Source organism: Salvelinus fontinalis, chromosome 21 (assembly GCF_029448725.1).
Source record: "Salvelinus fontinalis isolate EN_2023a chromosome 21, ASM2944872v1, whole genome shotgun sequence".
NCBI lineage: Eukaryota > Metazoa > Chordata > Actinopteri > Salmoniformes > Salmonidae > Salvelinus > Salvelinus fontinalis.
The window spans coordinates 23,171,661-23,190,120 of record NC_074685.1 but is presented as its reverse complement, the minus strand read 5'-3'; the positions used below and the strand labels follow the sequence as shown (position 1 = coordinate 23,190,120).

The 18,460-nt window shown below is 39.9% G+C and overlaps 1 protein-coding gene across 3 annotated transcripts in view; it reads right to left on the bottom strand.

Moving 5' to 3' along the window:
* LOC129818466 (zinc finger protein 618-like) overlaps nt 1-13,160 on the bottom strand; it is a 40,941-nt gene extending 27,781 nt beyond the window's left edge. For 2 of the 3 annotated variants that reach the window (XM_055874384.1, XM_055874385.1), the window contains exons 1-5: nt 12,679-13,160; nt 8,219-8,309; nt 1,979-2,265; nt 1,241-1,318; nt 325-369 (exon numbers count right to left, since the gene is read on the bottom strand). In XM_055874384.1, coding sequence (XP_055730359.1) covers nt 325-369; nt 1,241-1,318; nt 1,979-2,234 — 379 coding nt within the window. In that variant the 5' untranslated portion in view covers nt 2,235-2,265; nt 8,219-8,309; nt 12,679-13,160. The remainder of the gene's footprint in view (nt 1-324; nt 370-1,240; nt 1,319-1,978; nt 2,266-8,218; nt 8,310-12,678) is intronic. The other variant, XM_055874382.1, reaches the window with a different exon arrangement.
* Nucleotides 13,161-18,460: the final 5,300 nt, after the last annotated feature.

The following is an 18,460-nucleotide window of genomic DNA, read 5'->3' as shown; positions in this document are numbered from 1 at the left end:
CAAGTTGACTGCAGGTATTAACTTAAATTAGCTAAAAATATTCAAATGTACTGAAAAACTTAAGAAATTGTTTTAACGGTGTAGAAAAACATACCCATGGCTATTTCCAAATATCTCGGTATACCGCCCAAGCCTATTAGGTAGGCCTACTTGTTATTTTTTCCCATTTGTGAGGATGGTGTACCTTTTTGATAACTGCACTGTGATTAACATTTTGTGGGGGGACGACATGGTTTTTTGGCTAGGGATTTTTTCTTAACGTTAACTATTCAATTTCATTTAAACGTTCACAACCCTAGTGTGCATACACATCCGTGTACTCACTGTTGGGAGTTGGTGGTGCCCCCTCTCCTGGCATGCTGTCGGACTCTGCGGGGAGGGGGGAGATAGACAGGCACATGCATAAGAGATCTGCTGTTGGCGTGGCGCCAACGCTTAACAGCTTGACTCACTCATATCTCACACACACACAACATTTGGCATTGATCACATGAAAGATAATGGATGTCAGAAAGGAAAGTAGTGACTACTTGAAAAGTATTAGCAGATGAATGCAGCTGACAAGTTAGAGGGCAACTCCACCATTTTTCAACCTCAAATTCACCATACTAGTGTCTAAATATGTGAAATCCCCACATTTCTATGTTTTGTAGAACAAAATATAAAAGTAAAATGGTTCTACCCAATGACATCAAAAGTTAAAACAAATTTTCGAACACTGGTATTCACGGTGACATGGGGAGCAAGAAAATTCCCTCCATCTGGCTAGAAACTCGTTGGAGGTTATGAAAATCACAGGCCCTTTGTTTCAGCATGACAATTCCCCTGTGCACAAAGCAAGAGCCATACAGAAATGGTTGTTGAGATCGATGTGGAAGAACTTGACTGCCCAGCACAGAGCCCTGACCTCAACCTCATCGAACCCCTTTGGGATGAATTGGAATGCCAACTCCGAGCCAGGCCTAATCGCCCAACATCAGTGCCTGACCTCACCAATGCTCTTGTGGCTGAAGGAAAGCAAGTCCCTGCAGCAATGTTCCAACATCAGGTGGAAAGCCTTCCCAGAAGAGTGGAGGCTGTTATAGCAGCCAAGGGGGGGACCAACTCCATATTAATGCCCATGATTTTAGAATGAGATGTACAACGAGCAGGTGTCCGCATACCTTTGATCATGTAGCGTATCAAACAATTCCGATGTCGTCACACAAAGCCTTAGTGTTTCAGGGTAGGCCTTCCTTACCTCTGTGTGCACGGACATGTGTTTGAAAGCAGTTGTAGTACTTGTATTTCTTCCCACAAATCCCGCAAACGTAGGAGCCTGTATGAGAGAGGAAAAGCAAAATAGAGAGCGCTGCAAAAGCTACAAGAGTAAACTGCATCGATAGCATTGGTGTGTAACATGAGACTTAACTAAGACAAACCTTGTGCAATCGTTTAAGAATGTAAAATAGGTGACCAGTCCTGATTCACATGTATTTATCAATACATTACATGGTCAGACAGTTACGACATAATATCCTAATGATTACCTTTTCTTCTAAATAGGTACAGAAATGTACCGGTCTCCTAGCATGTAATTTCGCAGTAAATACCAGCTGAGATAGTTATTGTTCAATGTCAGGAGGCCAGTGTGAATGAGGGCAGGCTGTGAAAAGGGTGAGGTAGCTGCTCACAGGTGCAAAACAGTTTTGTGTAATGAACCCAGATGTTGGGACTAGGTAAAAAGGAAGCAGCTGAGATGAGGACATTTGCATGGCCAGGTGCAGGTGCACAGGTTTGGAATAAGACAGATACAGAGGGAGAAGTTAAAACGACAGGTGCATGATGGAGAGAGCGGATATGTTCGATTTGCATCACCCGTTTTTCCATCATGGTCTAAAATGTGCAAACCCCAACAACCTGGACCACAGATGGCGATGCAAAATGAACATGCCCATTGCGTGTGGAGTGGGAGGTTACGTGTTGGGGGGGGTCGTACCCTGGGTCTGGTCATTGCGCGACCTTCCTCCTCCTCCTGCTGCTGCTGTTCCTCCTCCTCCGAGGACCACGCAGATCTCGGCTGGCACAGCTTTCCCGTTACTGGCTCCCTGCATGTCAGGCTCCTTCTTTATCGTGACCGGGACAGCAAGGGTGGCAGAGGTGGTGGTGGTGGTAGGAGAGGGGCCATCTAGGACTCCACCCCCTGCGTCAACCTGCTCCTGTCCAGGATTGGTGGGCACCTCCTGAGCACTCATGACTGACTGCTCAGGGCCAGTGCTCCTGGGACTGTGAGTGCAACAGACAGCCAGGCAAAAGGTAGGAGATGGAGGAAGAAACAAAACAAGTGAGAATTACTAATACAACTCAAGAAATAGCAGCCTTGCTTTGAAACGGGTGCAGTTCAAATACAGCAAGGGATAACATCAAGAAAGCAGAAGGCACTTGACACTCAGACTGCCATATGCCTGACCAAGGTACATCAAAAAGTTAGAGGTAGTCTGGCATACCAATGAGAGAAAGTGAAATTTAATGGGTCTATAAATTGTCTCCATAAGGACATTATTTAGAACATTGCCTGGTTAAATAAATGTAAAAAACAAACAATATTTCAATACCATTTCTCTACTCGTGACAAATGGAGTTTGTCCAAAATAGGAGGGGAATAGATGGGAGGTATGCATTATTACCCATTATTTGCCCTACAGTGCAGTGCTTATTTTGTATGGGTGACCTTTGATGACAATAAATCCACAGCACCCAGGTGTTCTAATTCCAGAAAAATCCAAATTACCCAGCCTTCTACAGTAAGTACCATTGTACACTAGGACTATAATGAGGGGGCTCAAATAAAGTAAAATGCAACCAAGCAAAACAGAGTTATAACCAGGATGACAGATTTTTGTTGTAAAGAGAAATGACCTTTCATGGGCAACACCTTTTCTTGGAAGGGATAACTGATTGACATTGTCACTAATGATTAAAACAGATCATAGTTACATGGACAGTTGTTGTCCCCAGAAATACAGGATTGCTATGTTTGTTTGTCACCCTAAATATGAATTGTGCAGAACTTTTAGATTCCTAAGCTGTGGAGGAACTATTTCTGGATGGCAATGAGTTAGTCAGGAGTTACTTAGAAAGCTGGCAATATTGTAAAAGGGTATTGGTTCAATAGAATGATGTGTGATAGGAGGGAAGAATCTCATTGCAAGTAGGCTAGTCATTAAAACATTAAACAATTCCCAGTTACTCCAACTTTGTTAAGTATTAATAAAAAAAAAAGGTGTTACCACCTGCTCCATTGTTTCATGCCCCATTTCTGCTATCTAGCCTACATTGGTTTGTCGTGGTAGAGAAAACGTTCCTAATCTGGTAGAGAAATGGACAATGGCAGAACCTCCATGCTTTTCATATCATCATAGGTGCAACAGTTTAAGGGGCTGATGCTATACTAACCTCATATAGCATTGGAATAAATGCAAAACGACAAACCACCTCAGACATCTATTAGCCTACTTGATAAAATGATGCATGCAAAGAAATATAGCTAGCCGACAATGTAAATATTGAAAATTCTAATCCCCCTCAAAAGAGGCCAATTCAACAAGCCTGGGCAGATTGGAGGCCATAAAAGCTAATTTGGGAAGCGAAGGGAACGGCTGAGTGTTCATTTCAACAGCAGCCATGTCACGGCCATGCGCCATGTTGTGTTGGAAATTATGACAAGAGGTTTTTTTAAACAAAACAGCCCCATCAGGAACAGGTGGGGGCCAGGAAGCTACATGGAGGGGAATATCAGCTGAGAGGAAAAAGCAGAAAAGTGAAATCCCTCTCAGAGCTGGACATGATTGGATTTCATACCCTAATGGCAGAATGTGATTAATTTCTCGACAAAATTCCTTTTAGCACACGTAGGCATTAATGCTGTGCTGCTTGGTCGGCTGCTATGCAATTGTGAGTTAGCCCAGTCTATGTGTTTGCTTCTGTGCTGGAACCACCATGTAATAAATCTAATCAAGCTTGTGAAATCTCATGGTGGAAAGCAAACAAACCACATTTTAGAAAACATTGTGCCGTTTCAGGGAATTTCTCTCATAAGCCATACAATGATAGTTATTTTCACCTGCATATATAAATGAGAAATAACCTAATTTATAGGCCTCATGTAGGCCTAATTTGGTTATTCCATTTCATCGCCGTTTAAATAATTCCATCACATAACTACAGAGGCATGATAGTCACATGACATTTTTTCCTCTTCATTCAAAATGGAGGATTTAGACCTCTTGCTATTCACATCATGGAATTTGACAATATCCTTTCCAAGATTCAATATCAGGAACAAAAACATACAACAGAATGTGTCCAAATAATCTAATGCTGTGAAACAGAATTGAAGCTAACTCCAACATGGTGTCGGTAAGCACAACACTGAACACAGCCTGGAAATAGCATCATGGACATTGACAAATGAATTCTGGGAAGGGAAGGCAAGGCAGTATTGATCCCCCCCCCCCCCCAATTTGGTTGAAATGGATGAAAAATCAATGGCCAAAAGGTCAGGTATTGAGCACATTTCTCATGCCTTTGTACAGCCCATTGCATAAGGTTTTGCTAAAAAATTGAGAATTCACCCTGAGAGAAAAAAGGAAATCAAATGAAAACTAAAGAATTTACCTATTCTAATTATTGAACAAATGCTTGCTTTGGGCTTCTAACTAGGTCAGATTTCTGTCAGGAATCTCAGAATTTCGATGAATTGTTTTGGCACCCATAGAACGTTTCCATTGAGTATAACTTTCATGTATATAGAATGGATACCCTGCAAACAAAATGTCTTTTATTGAATTGAAAATGTGAAACCACCATCTTTCAGTGATACATTATTTCTGTTGTATCTATAAAAAAAAAAATCCCCATCAATGTTTTTCAACCTTGTTTTGACACAAAACGCCAATGATATTCCTATTTAAAAAAACGTTAAAATGAATGTCATGGTTAAAATGTTCCTATTTCATGGATGATAGGAAAAATGTCCATGAAATAGGAACGCACATGACCAGATCCTTCTGAAAATCTATTGACAAAAGAAATAAACATTTGAGGCCCCTGGCAATTCCCACCGCTAATACAATAGTCATATGAACATTTTATTACAAACTGAAATTCCTTGGATAAAAGCAGCATTAATACAAGCTGAAGGTTTTTGGGGGGCAATAGGCACTGTGTGTATGTGAGACTGCATGTTATGAAAATAGTTTAGCTTGAAACGAAACCATTTGAATAGACTGCTTTCCTTAAGATTGAGGGCAGAGGTTCAGTTAATGTCATTGCATGGATATTAAACATATTGTGCTGAACTACAGCCCTAAGCGAATCAGTCTCAATGCTAGCGATGTCGGAAAGGTCAACATTGGAGGGGAAATAAATGAATTAATATTTCTTTAAACAGTACTGATTTGTCAAGATACTTTAAAAATACTAGGCAATATGTGGAAAGTACATGGGCTAATACCAGAACAAATTAGTGCCTTCAGAAAGTATTCATACCCCTTAAGTTATTCCACATTTTGTTGTTGAGGCCTGAATTCTAAATGGATTAGACAGATGTTTTTTTCTTACCCATCTACACACAATGCCCCATAATGACAAATTTGAAAACATGTTAAGAAATTTGTGCACATTTATTGAAAATGAAACAGAACTATTCACACCCCCAAGTCAATACTTTGTAAAGCACCTTTGGTGGTGATCTATAGCTTTGAGTCGTCTTGGGTATGTCTGTTTAAGCTTTGCACATCTGGATTTGGGGATTTTCTCCCATTGTTCCTTGCAGATTTTCCCAAGCTCTGTTAAGTTAAATGGGGAGCGGCGGTGAACAGCAATCTTCAAGTCTTTGCACAGATTTTCTAATGGGATTCAAGACTGGGCTTTGGCTTGGCCACTCAAGGACTTTCGCATTCTTGTTCTAAAGCCATTCCAGCGTTGCTTTGGCTGTATACTTAGGGTCATTGTCCTGTTGTAGCATAGACTGGGGGGGGGGGGGGGGGTTTAAGGTTGTTTGCACTCTGAAGCAAGTTCTCGTCAAGGATTTGCCTGTATTTGGTCCATTCATTGTTCCCTCTAGTCTTACCAGACTCCTAGTCCCTGCCACTGAAAAGCATTCCCATAGCATGATGCTGCCAAGCACCATGCTTCACAGTAAGGATGGTGTTAGGCGGGTGATGAGCAGTGCCTGGTTCTCCAGACATAGCACTTTGCATTCAGGCCATTGACATGTTTGTCTCATCAGACCACAGAATCTTATGCCTTATGATCGCAAAGTCTTTCACATGCCTTTTTGCAAACTCCAGACGTGCTGTCATGTGCCTTTTTCTCAGGAGTGGCTTCCGTCTCGCCTGTACAGCCCAGATTGGTTAGGTGCTGTAGAGACTGTGGTCCTCCTGGCAGGTTCTCCCATCTCAGCCAAGGAACTCCAATTCTGTCAGTGGTCATTGGGTTCTTGGTCACCTCCCTGACCAAGGTCCTTCTTGCCCAGTTTAGTCAAATGGCCAGCTCTAGGCAGAGTCTGAGTAGTTCCATAATTTTTTCCATTTCCCACTGACTGAGACAACTGTGCTCTTGGAAACTTTCAACACTCTAGAAATTGTTTTATACCCTTACCCAGATATGCCTCATCACAATTCTCAGATCTATGGGCAGTTCCTTGGACTTCATGGTACAGTTTTGCTCTGACATGCACTGTCAACTTTGGAACTTATATAGACAGGTGTGTCCTTTCTAAATCATGTCCAAACAATTTAATTGGCCACAGGAGTCAAGAGTGCAGAGACATCTAAAAGGATGATGAAGGGAAATTGGATGCACCGGACCTCAATTTGGAGTGTCATAGCAAAGGGGTGTGAATACTTATGTAAATTAGATCAATACATTGGTTTGCTATATTCCTGCTATGCAGAGGGGAGTATCAGAGTAGAATATTATCTGCCACAGGGATGAACAAATCCTATTTCAGCCTGACTGCTTTCCCCCCTCTCCTTAAAAATCAGAAGCACATTTTCCTAGCCTCCTCTGTGTAATGTCTCTCAAAATTGCTTCCAACCAACGATTTCAAAAAAGCAATAATGCAGAGAAATGGGAGAATATTCCCCCCCTTTTCTACATTTCCTTCTATTAGACGGAATGGTATAGAAACAGAACTGTCAACTCTTGAAATTACATCCGCATGCAGTCCAAAACCCCATAAAACCTTTTCAATTTATATGTTAATGCTGTGAATTAAAATTTAATAACTAGATATTGAAAAGTGGCCTTGAATTATACAAAAAATAAATCCTGAAAGAGCAGCCCTAAAATTTAAAATTCAGGGCAGCATCCGGTCTGCCGCTAAGCCCTTGCACACTGGCAGATTTTATTTTATTTTAGTGAAAATCTAAATTGCAGTGCAGTCTGAGGCAGGTCTGGTAAACCTGCTCCTTTGTGATTTATGGATTCATTAGAGCAAGAGAACCCCCCCCCCCCCTTTTCACAGAAATTAGATTTTCCTTTGTAAAAATGTATATTTTTTGAAAAGGCAAACTGAGCTCTGAAACACTTAGAAAACTGACAAAAACGCCCTATGTGCATATAACCACAAAGACGGCCCTTAAATCATCTTTGCCGCAGCAATTGCACGTCCCTGTGCATTATTCATGAAACCAATAAGGTCCATTTTAAGTAGAGAAGGGGAAGGAAATACGCACAGAATGTACATAGTCCCCCAAATGCCAAAAGCTCTTCATGTAGCCGCCCAAACCTGAAATACCATCCTGCTGGCCCTAATTTGAGTGGTATCATTTTCAGAGATTTATCAGGACAACGATGCTTATATAAGGAAGGTAAATGTTGATACATTTAGCAGATTTGGACAGAAGCCCCAAAAACAAACACTATCAACTACAATTGCTTAACTTTTGCAGCTCTCGGCAAGAACATCAGAAGGATTACATCTATCTGCATTCCAACAAGGTCTACTGAACGACAGGTATGCCTACATAATGTTTGTGACTGCACTCTAGACAATAGAAATAAATGACACCAAGTCCTGGCTAGTGATATATGGTCTAGGATTATGGATTATTATGAACTGACAAGATGGTTTACTATCTCGTTGTCCATCTTTCTTTACAGACCTATTGAGTTTTGTTTTAATTGGGGTGGCAGATATTTTTGGGTTCACAAGCAGACCAGGACATCTTACCTCTTGGTGATCAGTGCCTGAAGGTGCAAACAGCCCTGTCCTGCTCAGTCTTCGGTCTCCCGTCTTGCAGAGTCCCGCAAGCCAGTGTGACCTGGGTGGGTAGAGTGTTTAGGTCTGAGAAGGTTTCAAACTACTATGAATTCACACACATAAGTTAGAACACCAGGGTTTCTTTATTTTTTACTACCTTCTACATTGTAAAATAGTGAAGATATCAAAACTACGAAACATATGGAATCATGTAGTAACCCCCAAAAAAGTGTTAAATCAAAATATATTTTATATTCTTCAAAAGTAGCCACCCTCTGCCTTGACAGCTTTGCACACACTTGGCACTCAACCGGCTTCATGAGGTAGTCACCTGGAATGCATTTCAATGAACAGGTGTGCCTTGTTAAAATGTTAGTTTGTGGAATTTCTTTCATTCTTAATGCATTTGAGCCAATCAGTGGTGTTGTGACAAGGTAGGGGGGTATACAGAAGATAGCCCTATTTGGTAAAATACCAAGTCCATATGGCAAGAACAGCTCAAATAAGCAAAGAGAAACGACAGTCCATCATTACTTTAAGACATGGTCAGGCAAACCGAAAACAAAAAAAAGTGCAGTCGCAAAAACCATCAAGCGCCATGATGAAACTGGCTCTCATGAGGACCGCCACAGGAAAAGAAGACCCAGGTTGCGGGCAAAACACTTAAGACACACCCTATCCCCTCAAATTAAGGGGACACTTCTGATGACGTATCATGATGTCTGACGAGTATACACTTGTAGGGCAAGGGAAGGAAGGAATTATTTATTTTTAAATGGACCACCCTTTGCCGGTAATTTGTCACTCGTCCATCCCGCGATGATTGTTTTTTCAGGTACCGGTAGCTTGTGGGTGCTTTATATGCACTACAGTCAATTATGAATGCATGTCTACTTATAGTAAATATACACCTACTGTATGATAGCTAGCAAATGAATTTGCTAGGCATAAGGCGAGGGTAAGTGGACAAGGGTGTGTCTTAAGTGATTGGACCGCAGCCCCAGAGTTACCTCTGCTGCAGAGGATAAGTTCATTAGTTACCAGCCCAAATAAATGCTTCAGAGTTCAAGTAACAGACACATCTCAACAGCAACTGCTCAGAGCAGACTGCATCAAATCAGGCATTCATGGTCAAATGGTTCCAAAGAAACCACTACTAAAGGACACCAATAAGAAGAGACTTGCTTGGGCCAAGAAACACATGCAATGGACATTAGACTAGTGGAAATCTGTCCTTTGGTCTGATGAGTCCAAATTTGAGATTTTTGGTTCCAACCGTCCTGTCTTTATGAGACACAGTAAGTGAACAGATGATCTCCACATGTGTGGTTCTCACCGTGAAGCATGGAGGAGGAGGTGTGATGGTGCTTTACTGGTGACACTGTCGTGATTTATTTAGAATTCAAGGCACTTAACCAGCATGGCTACCACAGCATTCTGCAGCGATACGCCATTCCATCTGGTTTGAGCTTAGTGGGACTATCATGTGTTTTTCAACAGGACAATGACCCAAAACACCTCCAGGCTGTGTAAGGGCTATTTGACCAAGAAGGAGAGTGATGGAGTGCTGCATCAGATGACCTGGCCTCCACAATCACCCGACCTCAACACAATTGAGATGGTTCGGGATGAGTTAGACAGCAGAGTGAAGGAAAAGCAGCCAACAAGTGCTCCGCATGTGGGAACTCCTTCAAGACTGTTGGAAAAGCATTTCAGGTGAAGCTGGATGAGAGAATGCCAAGAGTGTGCAAAGCGGTCATCAAGGTAAAGGGTGGCTACTTTGAAGAATCTCAAATATTTGATTTGTTTAACACGTTTTTGGTTACTACATGATTCCATGTGTTATTTCATAGTTTTGAGGTCTTCACCATTATTCTGCAATGTAGAAAATAGTAAAAATTAAGAAAAACCCTTGAATGAGTACGTGTGTCCAAACTTCTGAGACTGGTACTATATGCACCTTTCACTTCAATGCAACCTTCCTCCAAAACAAATCCTAAATGCATTTTATTACTTGGCTGCTCTGACATTTAATAATAAATAATAATAAACAACAACATTCTGCCATTCATACATTCATGCTCTTCTATTAAAAACATGGAATTTCCTAATGTAATTCATAGCCTGCATTTGATTACACTGAATGTGGAGGGAAAAGGTCAGGGTTCCAATTTAGCATACACACCAAATAAATTCCACCAACACTTCAAATTCATACTACAGTTCTGAAGGTCAGCTTCAAAATTAACAAAGTAAAATGGCTCGGCCAGATCTACTTACAATGACAAACCATGCAAGACAGAAAATTGTTTCGCGTCTACAAGATTGTAAAAAGCAGAGATTGGTATTGATTGTTTTTCCTTTTCTTAAAATGTGTCACCTCTGTCCTCCTCTGCATTTGTCCTCTTTCGTGTACTCTTCCCTTTTGTTTGGTCAGGGTTTTCTTCCCCCCTAAGTTTAGACGCATAACAAGTCCGGTGCATTCCTTGTTTACCATGTTTCACCATTTGAGCAGGCCATGAATTCGCTCTATCATTTCTCAAAATACACAAAAAAACGAATTGAAGATGACCAACCTTGACCTTTCAAATACTGCATTTCTATTGTTTATTGCAAAGGGAATTCTTATAGAAGAATCTTAGAATGGGTGACATGCAGAATCTCTTACTTGAATGTACAGTGGTGTTCTCCATCTTTACCCTCTCTTCTAATGTACATCTAAGGGCTTAGATATGTCTTACACCATCATCATTTCTTTAATATTATGGAAATGCACAACAAACCGACAGATTAGGCTGATTGTTACTTTATTTGGTAGCCTACTAAACACCTCTTCACAGTTACCAGCAACATCAGAGAGGATGTTAGTAGTATCAAAGCCATATTATAAACTGGGTGGTTCGAGCCCTGAATGATGATTGGCTGACAGCCATGGTATATCAGACCATATACCACAGTAAGAACAAAACAATTATTTTTACTGCTCTAATTATGTTGGTAACCAGTTTATAATAGCAATTAGGCACCTTGGGGGTTGGGATATGTGGCCAATATACCACGGCTAAGGGCTGTGTCCAGGCACTCCGCATTGCTTTGTGTAACAGCCCTTAGCTGTGGAATATTGGCCATATACCACAACTCCTTGGGCCTTTTTGCTTAAATCTACCATTTCAAGAGCCAGGCCCTGCCTGCCACTGTTTAGTAAAGCTGTGTGGGACTGGGTAAATGTAACCCCTCAAATGCATCTAAGCTGTGGAAACAAGGATTAGTCTTAAACTAATTTTGAAGCTATAGCCTACATGCTGTCAAATGACAAAAAACATCAACAATGGATTAATACAGCCTAGATCTTGGGTTATGATTGGGTAAAACAGTTTCACTGTAATATAATGAATTTATAATTGATTATTTTAAGTAGGAGCCTGCTAATTAGAGTATTTGAATTAAGAACATATTGTTACTATTAAACAAACTGAGATAAGACATTAAAATGAGTTGACACACCCTGATTCAAACTGTAGCCTACTCCTATCGTTGCTCATATTCAACATCAAAAAGCGCATAATGATATTACTAATCTGTTTCTAAACGGGAGGTAATTTTGCAACTGGTATCAATGTTATCGTTTTTCATGCACTCAGAGCTGCTCATGCAATCTACTAATTATCCTCTAAAGGCTCCATAACTAACAGTCATGGGACATTATCATTGGCTACCAATGTAGCCTACTTATATTTAAAAACACGTTCGACAAAAAAAGTCAAACTAAAAGGTTCGAATAAAATGCTTAAACAAGTCAAATTAATTGGAATTTCTTAATTTCACAAAATAACCGCCAACAGGTGGCGCCAATTTCAAAATGAAATGAATTTAAATCCTACAACCATTTTGAAAACAGAAGTAGAAATTATATTCGAAATGGGAAAATTCATATCGACCGATTGAAACGGAACCAAATAGACTACCTTTGCTTTAAAACAATAAACACTGACGACTCAAATGATGCGATTATAGAATGTGAGAGAAATTTGAAGCAAAATTCCCAAAACATGGCTGCAAGGTTGTGTTTTCAGATTGTTCTTCGTCCTTCATTTAACCACCACTGCTCATTTCCCACGCGCTTTTAAAGCTACATTTTACAAAGTATCACTGGGTTAATTAGCCAGTGTAGACAACTGAGTTTACTCAAACTTTCTTCGAAATCGCTGTCTAAAATCAACAGATTATTTGCGACAGAAACTAAAGCCAGCACCCTTGCTTTTAATAAAGCTCACCAAACATGCATTAGCGTGAAAACCAATGGTGAAAACACACACCCTCACTAATTATGAAGAGAGTCGAGAAAACTATCAGCAACCGCGGCCTGTATAAAATTGTCAAATTTTGGATTTCTAAATCAGAAAAAACGATTAAGAATGGTTTGACGTTACCTCCCAAAATGATGCAGCACATGCGAGTAGGATAGCTCGAGCTCCAAAATCCTCCTCGGACACCAAAGGTGACTGCACAACTAGCGCTTTGAAATAAAAATTAGTTATTAATTCTCAAATTATCTAAACTAAAACTGCTTTATTTTCGATATTGCAACCTTGACATCTTCCGGCATGAACCCGAGTGTATGATTGTGTTGACGAAGGTGCAGGCTAGTCCGCCCAGGCTCAGCTTTTGCAGTATTCAGGGTAGGCTATGCGTTGCGGTTTCTCCAGTGGAAATTTTCGTCGTCCGCCATCATACAAGGACAGATTCCGAAATTGCTACGCCTGCTAGTTATATCAAAATGATTCTGGGCAGAGCGAAAAAAGGTCGAACGACCGTAAAGTTGCGCAGGGAATTAGAGACTAGAAATCACATGCAGAATAACATATCTGCATCTAATAATGTGAAAGTTGTATTGGAGTTGAAACAAGTAACAGCTTCATGACACACATGATTACAAATGATGTTGAACATTCTAAATACTCTGTGAATTGCACCCTTTGTCCATGTATTTCCAAATGGTAGTCTATAAATCCATAAAACAGATGAGGATATTATGTTGTATATTTTGTCACTCACGCCATTTTTTTATTCAATAAAGTTTGCTATGTCTGAAATAAATATATATATAAGTCAAACATACATACACACGTGTTAGCTTGCTAGGCTAATGAAACTAGATGAGAATTGCTGACTTCTTGGTTGGCCAACACTTTAGAAGATTTCCAATTCAAAGAGTATGCTGACCCTGCATTCATAATCAAGTGGGAAGGTTGTATTTGTAACTTATGACTGAAGAATCCACTTGAACGCCCCAAATGGTAATTACATCCCTGAGCTCCGACTTCTCCCACATGCTGACATCACCTACTAAGGAAATTACCTTGAAAACAGCATTTTCGGCAGTTAAAAGAAACACAATATTATTTATAAAACACAACATTTCAAAATTGTTTTTGAACACCATTTTTTTTTACAAGCATGTTCTTTTAGTTGATGAATGACAGCTTGTCCAAAGCCAATCAGACTTACTCGACAAGTTTAAAGCTTGTGAATGCATCCAACTGGTAATTTCCACCTTCCCACTTAGTTATGAATGTTGCATTAGTTTCAGTCCAAATGATCATACAATGTCCTAGGCTCAGTACATGCAATTTTTTAAATGCATTTTAGTCATTTAGCAGACACTCTTATCCAGAGCAACTTACAGTAGTGACTGAGTGCATACATCTTCATTCATACTGGTCCCCCATGGGAATCAAACCCACAACCCTGGTGTTGCAAGTGCCATGCTCTACCAACTAAGCCACACAGGAATGTACAAGGATAGTAGGCCTAGGCTGTGCTGCAAAATATTGTGTGCTTTAAATGCCAGGATGTCATGCTCATAGGGCTTTGTAATATACCAGCCTAGTCATGCCTAGCCGGAATTCGCTGCATACTTCAGGAAGTAACTGAAATAAGACCCAATTTAACAATAGGCCTACCCTTTACACACACAAAAAACGTATAGCCTATTATGGCACTATATAGGCCTATTATTGTTATTATTACTAATGCACATTGTTTTATACCACAGCATTGTTAAAAACCTGATTTCACCATTGTGTGATCAACTGATCCTCTTATCTGTTTCCGTCTCTTCCCATTCCCCCTCTCCCTATCCCTCACTTTTTCCTCTACCTCTGAGGGCTTTTATTTGCACAGTGAAGAATAAAATAGGCCTAAAAGCATTGGGCCTAAAAGTTCTATGCCTGCGCCAACAGTACTTACAGTACAATATTTACAGTAAATATGACAAATAAACTGAAACCAATAAATCTATGAATCAACACTAATTGAATTCAATAAGTCAGAGTATGGAGTGATTTCAGTGTCAACAGAAATTGTATTTGAATTCCATAATTTTCAATATGCATGCTTTCAGATTCAGTTTTCATATTCACTTCTCTAAATTCAGATTCAAAACCATAGGCAACACCCTGGGCATATTGCTTTCAAACCCTGGAATTAATGCAATATCGACCATATTGAAACTGAGTAAATACATTTAATTGAATTTGAATATTCAATTAACTTGAAATTACTTGTTAAAACTGAATGCAATATTCATTCAGTTAAGTTTCAAATCATGAAATACAAGTTCAATTTATTAACTTAATGATTCAATTTGCGCATAACAAATTCAAAATGACTAAATTCAATTTATGTTGGCACTGATTTCACTTCATATCCAAGCGCTGAACTAACATAGCAAGGCCTCAGTAATGCCAAGTGGAGCGTTCCTCTGCACAGGCGTTGCTGATGCCTGTTACATCTTACAACGCCTGGAAGGTATTTTAGGTAGCAGCTAACCACATCGTATCGATCAGTCAGTTGATGACACAGTCGATGAAGTGGCATGCAACCATTGGTTGATGTATGCAACATCTGAGGAGGGGAACACAACCATTGCCTTAATAATTGCAGCAGCAGGAACAACCCAACCTTCCCTGTCTGGCCACTACAGGGGTGTAATCATTACTCCAAACTGTTGATAAAAGGTCCCTCCCTGTTTGCTGAACCTGTTCAATAGAAAAACTAGTCTGGAGTAATAGTTACACCCCAGATAAATGAGGGGTTCGAATTCTTTGAAGACCTTTTACCAATAATGCATTTCAGAATGGAACATACCCTAGAGCTAGAGGACTCATCTTTGTATCTGTGCCATTATAGCATCTGTGACAGCATTTTAAATGATTGGCTGATCCCTCTCACCCGGTTTGACAAGACTCCAACAGGGTCACCAGGAGGGATCAGCCAATGAAGTATGAAGTCCCACCCAGTTGACTGAGTTAAAATGGTGGAAGCCCTCAATTGCACTGCCCATGCTAATACAGCTTTTTGGCCACTAGAGGCATCTATAATTTTCTATGGAACATACCAACATTTCAATTCCACCCGGTCAATCAACAGGTTGGCATCATCCAAAAAACTTATATTGAGCTCTCAAACTTACTTCTGATTGCCTGTCACCATCTTTGACCTGGAAATATGAAGAACCACTCTTTACAATTATAGGACAAACAAATCAGCGTTTACATTAATTAGCTTAATTTTAGCATTTTATAACTCTATGGGATCGCCCCCCCTAGTAGGCCTAGCCTATAGAAAGCTGATGGGAGGCTCCTCTTTTTAGTAGAGGTCATCACTCTTTTATTGCACATTTGCATAGCCTATAGCTATGTTTCCATTTTTTTGAAATCTAGTGACCGCCGGTGTGGCGGTAATAGTGTCACCGCAGCAGCGCCACCTCCTCCCTAACACTAGCTATGTTTCCATTTTAAAAAATCTATTGCGTTATTAACCGTACGTTTGTTTATGTGTAACTCTGTGTTGTTTTTGTCGCACTGCTTTACTTTATCTTGCCCAGGTCGCAGTAGTAAATGAGAACTTGTTCTCAACTGGCCTACCTGGTTAAATAAAGGTAAAAAAATATATATAAGTTGCCCAGTGATTGTTTTTGTCAACAGAAAGTTTGTATAGAAAATAGATGAGACAATTGTCTGCTAGGGGGCCTTTCCATTTAACTATCTTGTATCGATAAAAACAGATGGACAGAAAACTATTTTTCACAACCTACAGTAACCACGTTTCCATCCAGTTTTATTAATGCAAGTAAAGTCATACCATATAAATAAAACATGACAGTTGTGATGTTATAAATGCAGTCAGATCATTTGGTTGTTCGACATGGCAGGATCCTTTTGTGCCTGTAAAATTAATTATGCGAAAAATGATATAATATTGATATAACAACCATCATATCTGTAACGTTCGTCTATTTCTTCCTCCTCGGATGAGGAGAGGCGAGAAGGATCGGACCAATATGCAGCATAGGTGGAATACATGATGAAATTTATTTAAACAAGACGACGAACACGAAGAACACTTGAATAACTACAAAACAATGTGAACAAACCTGAACTAGAGAACATAACGCACTAACAGGAATGAACACATACACGAACGAAAACGAAACAGTCCCGTGTGGTGCGACATACACAGGAACAATCACCCACAAACAAACAGTGTGAACAACCTACCTTAATATGGTTCTCAATCAGATTAAACGTAAAACACCTGTCCCTGATTGAGAACCATATCAGGCTAATAGACAATGAACCTAAACATAGAAAAACATAACATAGAATGCCCACCAACTCACGCCCTGACCATACTAAACAAATACAAAAACAAGGAAAACAGGTCAGGAACGTGACAATATCAAAGTAAAATTGGGAGCCACGAGATAACATGGTGTGTGTAGTCCTCCTACTACGGCTCGGGAAAACATTCAGTTTATTGGGCAACAGATGAAATAAGTTATGAACTTCACAGGTTTGTGAAAGTGCACGGTGATCTTGATGCTCCTTTCCAATAAATATTGAGGGTTTTATTCTGGTGGCATGAGGGTTGATGCTTGACTGCCGTTTGACAACTAAAAATATCATTGCTCTCATCCATAAGAGTCTCATCATGTAGACTAGTCTACCTGCACTTCTTTGAGCTGTTGGCTAGAACACATGGGCCAAGACCAGAGTAGGAACATTTGCTATTTAATGCACCAGTTTGTGTGACAAAAGTAAATCGGTAGGGTTGAAAATGCAATGGAAATACATTGAACTTTAGATTTTTATTCAGTACATGAAAACTTAAACGAAAAAGTACATTGTGTGCACCACGTCATCACACACTGATTTTTATCTGCAACAAGTCAGTTTGATGGAAACACACCACTGATGGGAAAATGCGCACATATTCTATATACAGATTTGTTTTATATTTGCATGAAAATTTGTTGTCAAATGGAGGACGTAGTGGTTGTCACGCCCTGACCGCAGAGAGCCTTTTATGTCTCTATTCTGGTTTGGTCAGGGTGTGATTTGGGTGGGCATTCTATGTTCATTTTCTATGTTTTGTATTTCTTTGTTGTTTGGCGGGTGTGGTTCTCAATCAGAGGCAGCTGTCTATCGTTGTCTCTGATTGAGAACCATACTTAGGTAGCTTTTTCCCACATGGTTTTTGTGGGTAGTTATTTTCTGTTTTGTGTTTCTGCACCTGACAGGACTGTTTCGTGTTTTATTTTTGTTATTGGTGTTCAGTTGAAATAAAAGAATGAACACTTACCACGCTGCGCTTTGGTCCACACAGACGATCGTTACAGTGGTTGAAGCGTTTCCATTACTCATTTAGACAAATTACACATTAATAAATTGTCAACAACATGTAAGGCCTCCCACGCATTTGTTTCATGTCTCAGGTAGCCATGAAAGCCAGCATGGATAGAATGCAATAATTTACAAATATTTGCCATATGCTAATAAATCTCACGTGCCAACATATCACCAAGGTCTGTTCCATGGTAAGACTTGCACTCCAATAGATCTGAAATAATCGGATGGTGAAACTTGCCAGCCAACCAGAAAAGCAAGGTGAAACAATTTAGACTTTCTTGAAAGTCAGGACAATCCTTTTCCTGCAAGCAAACATTCTTATAGCTAAAATGCAGTTTTATTTCTAGCAGTAGGCATTTAGAATTAAATTATATAAATTAGTTTATAGTTAGGTCCACGAGAAATCATCAACTTCAAAAGTATCAGTGGTGGAAGAAGTACTCAAATCAAAATAAAATGTTATTTGTCACATGTGCCGAATACAACAGGTGTAGACCTTACAGTGAAATGCTTACTTACA